The 7,919-nt window shown below is 36.2% G+C and overlaps 1 protein-coding gene across 4 annotated transcripts in view; it reads right to left on the reverse strand.

Annotated features, from left to right (window-relative positions):
- LOC126185192 (bone morphogenetic protein receptor type-2) overlaps positions 1-7,704 on the reverse strand; it is a 382,730-nt gene extending 375,026 nt beyond the window's left edge. For 3 of the 4 annotated variants that reach the window (XR_007536982.1, XM_049928059.1, XM_049928058.1), the window contains exons 1-2: positions 7,346-7,704; positions 4,214-4,400 (exon numbers count right to left, since the gene is read on the reverse strand). Coding sequence is in view for 2 of the 4 variants with exons in the window: in XM_049928059.1 (XP_049784016.1) it covers positions 4,214-4,295 (82 nt within the window). In the remaining 2 variants the exon portion in view is untranslated. The remainder of the gene's footprint in view (positions 1-4,213; positions 4,401-7,345) is intronic. The other variant, XM_049928060.1, reaches the window with a different exon arrangement.
- Between the last annotated feature and the right edge of the window lie 215 nt (positions 7,705-7,919).

Here is a 7,919-nt window from a genome sequence, read left to right on the forward strand (position 1 = left end):
TATGGACGTCAAACCCCACAGGGGAGCATCACATAAAGGCTGAAATGTGTGAGTCTTTTAGTCACCTCTCAACAGACAGGAATACCTCGGGCCTATTCTAACACCTGGACCCGCAGGGGGTGTACCACCTGGTATTGCAAATCATTTGTTCTGTGCAAACTCTCCTCAGGGTCCAAAAGCAGAGTCTTAACACTTAAAATATGAACTCAATTACAATATCCTAAGATACTTTAATGTCTAAGCTGCAGCTATATGCCTACTTTCCATTATTCATTCCCAGTTCCATTTAATTTATATAACCTCCAGCAAAACCCAGTCTATCAGTTACTGTGGACAAAGTCAATGCTCTGAAATATAATTCTCTTGTATTTTCATCTTAGTTAGAGAAGGCAGATTGAGGCTTGATGTCCTACCAATGATGTCACTATAAATGGAACCGCATGACATGGGAAGCGAGTCAGGAAGCAAGTTTCTCTCTGCAACTGAATGAGAACTATGAGCAGTAATAATAATAATGATGTTGGCTGACAACTGTTAGTCTAGTGGTCAGTATTGCTGTCTCTAGATGAGAAGATCCCAGGTTCAATTTCTGGCCATGTCAGATTTTATCCACTTGGGGATTGGGTGTTGTGTTATTATCAACACTGTACAAACTGCTGAAGTGGCATCAAATAAAAAGACTTGCCCTAGGCGGCTGAGTTGGGTTGTTGGGGTTGTTTTTGGGAGAGGAGACTGGACAGCGAGGTCATCGGTCTCATAGGATTGGGGAAGGACAGGAAAGGAAGTCGGCCGTGCCCTTTCAAAGGAACCATCCCAGCATTTGCCTGGAGAGATTTAGGGAAATCACGGAAAACCTAAATCAGGATAGCCGAGGTGGCCGAGTCTCCCAGCCAATAATGCCATACAATCATTTCATTTCATAGTGATATGATATTGAAACAGCATCATTTTCAGGTATTAGTTATCAGTAACTATCAATGCTATTACCACCAACAGTTGGATGGTAAATCTGTGCGAAGTAAGGAGTTTCGTATCCTGTAGTGTCACATACACTTGGAGCTACTGCCAATTGTTTCTAAAATTTGCTAATTAACTGTAATCTTGTTTATTAACTGTGATGTCTGAATGCTCATAAGGTTTGTCACTATTACCTGTCTATGCACTACATATTAGCTATTCACAGCACTGCTCTCTGCTTTGTAATGATCTTTTGATGACTCTCCTGCTGAAAAGCAGCTGTGTACTTTTATTCAAGTTACAGTGAAATCTGTATACTATAGTGTGGGAATGAACTGTCTTTCATTCTACTTCAGTATTATTGTTTTCAAGTAATCTTCAAACGTACTGTCAAATTAATAAAAGTTCTATCATCTGGTGCATGGCACTATCATTTACAGATCAAACAATCTTTCATTTCAGATGGTGTTTCTCGAGTTACAACCAACTATATGTTGTATGAAGGACACCTGACATTGCACACAAACATGATTTTGGCATAAGAAAGGCATGTGTTTCAAACAATTACAGAATGAAATTCAGCAACAATGTTCCATGAATATCATTTAATGAGCACAATCTGTTACAAAACATTTGGAATTGGAAGTGACAAAATTTGGCCCCTCTCTCAGGTGCGCATGGGTACGGGTGTGTATGTCACTCTGTACAGTTTCGTTGCATTACCCATTCCCTCTACTCTCCTGCTGCCTTAAAAATTTAAGGAAATTTCACTTACAACAAATCAGTAAGTTTGTCTTCGATATGGCTGCAGCCTACATAAGTTTATTTTCATTTACAAGACTAATGATGTATAATTTCTTTGTAGGACAAAATATGAAATAATTACTTTTTATTGGTTTGATATCTGGTTGCTCTTGAAATTTTTTCTGATTTATCATGACTTTTCCCATGAGTCACTAGTTGGTGTACTTCGAGACTGTACAAGTAGATCTCATTCTAATTTCCATATTACACTGTGGTTGAACTTTTTTTTTCAGATGCTTCAGCTGCAAGACATACCACCTCCAACAGACTGATACTTCAAAGCTTTGACAACAAATATATTCAAATAGGTAGCCAAAAAATTTTATGGCTGGGGTTATATCTACAGGGTACATAGCGGCCATAATTGGGAAAATCATCAAGCGTCTTGTTCAACATTAAAGCAACTGACTAAGAACTTGCATCCAAATGCAGAAGTGACTTTACAGTGAGAAACATTCTATACCAATGTGACTAAGAAGAAATACACATTTCATACAATTTATTTTTCTCTTTGATGTGGTTGAAATTTCAGTCTAGAGGACTAAATCTTGTCAAAGGACAAGTAAGGAAAGATCACGACAAGAGACAGACATTTTAGGAAATATTTCTTTCAGCATCTTTTACCTGTGCATGTATGCAATTTAAGTGTCATCTTTACAGCATATAGCCACCTATCTTTTCCTTGCATTGTTGATATTCCAACATGGAGCTTCCATGGTTAAAGCCTATTTCTCTTGTTTTAAGAAGAGTCAGTTCAGAGCATATTCTATTTAGAAAAATGAGGATGCAGCATGCTAAATGTATGGACATTAAATCACTACACAATTTTAAAAACTGCTTACAACAGTGACCCAGATTTGAAACCTGTTAATTAAAAATCTGCTGCTAATTGCTTTTTATCTTATATTGTCAATGAATGACACAATCAGTTTCCAAGGATATGGAACCTCACAACTTTACCAACTTCAGATGTTTTGATGTCCAGCTAACTAAAACAAATGTGTTTTATTTATGAGCATAAATTCAATCAGATTCTTGCACCAGCCATTATGAACTTATTTTGCTTGCAGATTATAAAAAAATTCATTCATCTGTGGTCACTGTATTTGATAAATCTTTTAAGTGACAAATTTCAACAACTGATGTAAACATACGTATAGCGGCATATAAATACATTAGAGAGAGAGAGAGAGAGAGAGAGAGAGAGAGAGAGAGAGAGAGAACACGAACACAAACACCACATACTTTTATTTTATTCACAATCACTTGGGATGATGATGATTTCATACGGCTCAACAGCCTGTTTTAAGCCTTTGGTGACTTGTACATCCCTAACTTAATCCAGTAATCTTAGCAGGGAAAGGGGACCTACAGTTTACTGTTGACTCCAAATCCCATGTTATTTTGCTGAATCTTCACATCATTGAGGGGTAAAGTTTCACAGTCAAAACTGTGATTTGATCCTGGGGCCCTTAGGTTTCCAGGCATGCATTCCACCACTAGACCACCAAAACTGATGACACTCACTTTGGTGATACACTACCCACTTGTCTTTGCCTTTTTTTATGCCTTTATTTTCATTTCTTTTTTTTTTTTCCCCTTCTAAATTTCAGCATCACCTTCGAATACATCTACAGACAAATCCTGCTTCATGCAAACCAAGATGGAGAAAAAAAAATTACAAACTTTAACCTCAATACCCCACAGAACTACTACAACTACAAAATAAACACCTAATGAAACTATGTGCAACTACAACTCCCATAATCAACAAAGCTGAGGCTGGAATTCATTTCAGTCTTGGTAGTGAAAGTGTGCTCGAGTTATCCCAGCTAAGAAAATTTGTCCACAAACAGAAAGAGAGAAAGGCATTCCCCTCCTGACCATCAGACTGTATGTCACTGTATTAAATTAAAAGCCAACATGGCTTCTGTACCTTCTAAAAAGGCAAATTACTTTGTAAAACATGCTTTCACCAGTTTTTCAGTCACTGAGTAACATATGTAATCCAGGATTAATATTTGGGATTCAAGTCCCATTATACGTAGCTATAACAACAAAACACATTTATACATGGAAGTGATGGAATTTACATATGTACAGTGTGACTGAACTGGGCAGACCACCACCAGAAGCAAAGGATACACGAACTACTGTTCCTCTTATGAAGAAACAACATCCTATATTTACACTGTCCATGAATACTTCTCATAGTTATCAATTAACAAATTCTTACTGATTAGAAAAGTAATTTTTTAAACAAGTTGTTGCATGCATCAACTATTTAACTCTTGAATATTTTAATCAATATTACCAAATTTCAAGTACACTTAATTAATAAGCTGATGCAATTGATGCATACAATTAACTGGAATCTACACATAGACATCTGACTATGGAAATGAATTAACATATATCTTATTAAACTGCCAATACCTTGAAATGTACAGACCTTTAGCATAATTCAGTACAAGAAGTGCAACTGCTGTGGCAATAATACCCATTTTATTAACAACGGAAATGGCCTCTTCCATGTAATGGCATTATAAAAGTTAATGCACCAGATGCTCAGAATTTGCAGATCTGCATCCCATGATAATATCTCTCTATATTCTTTCCATTATAGAGCGTTGCAAAACCTGCAGCAATGAAATGACTTAATTTTAAAAATTTTTTGCTCATCTCTGAGTATATTGATCAAGTATTGACAGAAATCTGAAAGTCAACAGACAATTCTACAAATGTTTACCAGTACTTTCTTATTGAAGCAATAACTGCTTTCAGGTATGTGTATCCATCTTCAAACCTGTTTTTGTAAACAAATAACTAAATATACTGAGTAATGCATTAGCTCCTCAAATGCATAAAAACTAATTTCCTCAAATTAGTTTAAAATGAAAAAATACAATTGCCATCCTTCACTGTTTTTACACAGGGTGTACTGTATACTTAATTTTGGACCTTAAACTTTAATATTCAGAGATGGAAGCGAGTTACTTGAATTAAAATTATATAGGTTTTTGTACATACACAAAACATAGTAATTTTGTTCGTACTACTCTGGAAACAGTAGATAAGATGAGTAGACAAAAAGGCATTTTGATAGGTCTCATTTTAACTTGACACTGCATTTGCTCTGATAGATAATTTATTAAGACAACAGATCACAATGAAACTGTCAAATATGCTGGCATGCAGTGACAGAAAAACTCTTGCCAAACTAATAATCTTAGTTTCTATCACTGCTAAGCATTCCTGTGGTCTATAAGTCATACTTTTCCACAGGAAACAAAAACAAAGTCCTGTAATGTAAATAGTAACACACAGTTTTTCCAAGGCTAATTTTAATATATTACACATAAATTGCTACTATTAGACGATTAACATATTATGGAATCTCATATTGGAACTTCCTAGATAGGCCTATACCATTTCAAAGTGTCTTGTGACAGTTGTCATGTCACACTTATAAGTATAGTTGTCTGATGTTCCAGTTCTACCGAATCATGGGAGATAACTGCTATTCTGGCTAAAGCTACTTACTGGATCCAACACCCCCCCCCCCTAAAAAAAAATCTTTGTTGTTGTGACAGACTGAGCTGCAGCACAGCATTAACTGCTTTAAGGTATGTGCATCCATCTTCAAACCTATTTTTGTAATCAAACAAATAAATAAATAAATAAATATACTTAGTAATTCATTAGCTCCTCAAATGCATAAAAACTAATCTCCTCAAATTAATTTAAAATGTCTAGGTTGTGTTGGAAGCTGACAATTTGATTGAAAGGTGGCAAAGTCTACAAATGTGAAAGCAGAAAATCTCATTGTGGTAACAAACTGACCAGTAACTAAGCCTAATGTTTATGTCCATGCCATATCGAAAAATGCAAGGGAGGTCCAATACATAACTTTTGAATTGAAAGTGGTAACTCCTGCACTTAAATTAACTCACATGTTGTTAAATACACAACCACTAATTTCACCAAAAGATACCATAGATGCTGAACATATGATACACCAGTACCTAAAGATTTGACAGTTCACTACAGTCAGGTTTGTTAAATGGAAGCTTTCTACTCTATACGATCAGACTGTAGCCAACTGAGTGTGGGTGTCATAATGACACAATCAGCCATTTATCAAACACAATATAGAAAGAGTTTAGTGAACTACAGAGTTGCTGTAATAACCACTAACAAAGTTTTCAAATGATTTAATACCACAGCTGGTAACTTCATTGAGTGCAAAAGAGTAAATGTAAGCTTACAGGGTTAGTAGTACCACTGGCTACTTTTGGGAAGCACTTAAACACACTAAAATAATCAATAAATTAAAGGAAAATTCGAGGGAAATCTAGTTTTGCCCAAGGCCATCATTAATATAGTGCAACACATTGCAACATTAGTCACAGTCAATAGGCCTACATTTTCAGATACCTGTGGAGAACCAAACCAACTGCACTATGAGGTGTTAAATCTAAATTGCACAATGATGGAGCAAAACTCTATACAGAAGGCAGACCAGAAAGCAAAGTGTCATAATCCTATGTACAACAACATTAATATAACTCATATTTGACAATGTCAGAATACCTTTTGTTTGTGTGTCACAATAACCAGGGGCAGTGTTATAGACCAAATGTGCGCACATATTGCTATCGACTAATTTCAAAGAGAATTCACGTACAAATACAATATACTTTAGATAAGGCACACAAAAATTATGCCACACGGTGCAAAATATACGCCCTCCACGAAATATATTTTTTGATTAATCACTAATAATTCATGTTAAATAACAAAGAGCGCCGATCACAGTTTTATTGCAATTCGATCACTAGCTCCCCACAATACATATTATCGATTACTTTTCCTTGAAAAAAAATAACAACAATTTTTTCTTAAAATGTAACATGCCAGTTTAAGACCCTTCCACAACCAATTATTGTAAACTAATTGATAAATATTTATCTATCAATAAGCTGTTTAAATTTTATGGGAACCAATTGAGAAAACTTCCAAGATTTTTGAAGAAATTAACAAACCTGAAACAGACAAATTCAGCTTTTTAAATCTACGCTAACTTAACAGCCGTCACATAGGCGATACTGGGGTACAGGCTACACAGGCTAACGCTGTCAGTACACTAGCCCAAACAACATTGATGTCTACCAGGTACATATGTCAAAGTTACGATTTTTTTTCCTTTAGCGTTTGGGGTACAGCCTACCGCTCACTTCACCAAATTGACACGATATAATATATGCAACGACTTAAGCAATAAGAGGAACAAAATATTAGTTTTCTTGTTTTTAAAAAATGGTTCCTCATTTCTTATTCTCGCTGAAAATTCAAAAGAGTTCTTGGTAACGCTTTACATTCGACTGCTTGACGAAACGTCAATAAGTACTTGTCACTGCATAATGATTCAACTATTTCCACGAATGAACAGAATTCTTTACCGGCAAGTAAGTAAATATAACTATATTCATCGAAATTGGGAGCAAGAACACTAAAAATCAAGAAAAGCTTCTCCCATGAATTAGTTACGATGACAGCAGTGAAAAGTTGACAGTGAACTTACGGATCGTTATATGGCAGCGGCAGACTGTCCAAACGTATGTGGTAAAACGTAAGTTAAAAGCTATGGTTTGGTCCAGGTAAGTCGTATCCTTCACTGAGTACAGAGGTTTTGTTTCGTTAATTACAAAGTGGAGATGCACTCAAACGTCAGATGCATAACCTTATAACAAATGACATTTAGTCCGTAAACAATACCAAAGTTCACATGAAAGGCAGTCTCTTGAGCAACATAATTTTCAACAAAACACTCGTTCTTCACAACCAGTCACTATATGAGCACTTGCGGTCCGACGACACCCTGCCATCAATACACAACCTCCCTCACCCCGCTGCGTGTTCTGCACTAACGACCCACCACCACCACCATCATCATCTCCAGTCTGCGGTGTAAAACAAGACTCCGCCCAGCGCTCAAAGAGTTTCCAACGATACCCACTCCCACAGAATAGCTACATCTCAAAAGCCTGGTTGCAGCTTGCATTCAATATTGGCGCCATTGATAGTCACCGTGACACCAGACGTTTGGCGCCACAACCACAAATGAGCGATCAATATATTGCTGGTATTCATTTATT

This window comes from Schistocerca cancellata, chromosome 4, assembly GCF_023864275.1.
Source record: "Schistocerca cancellata isolate TAMUIC-IGC-003103 chromosome 4, iqSchCanc2.1, whole genome shotgun sequence".
Lineage (NCBI taxonomy): Eukaryota > Metazoa > Arthropoda > Insecta > Orthoptera > Acrididae > Schistocerca > Schistocerca cancellata.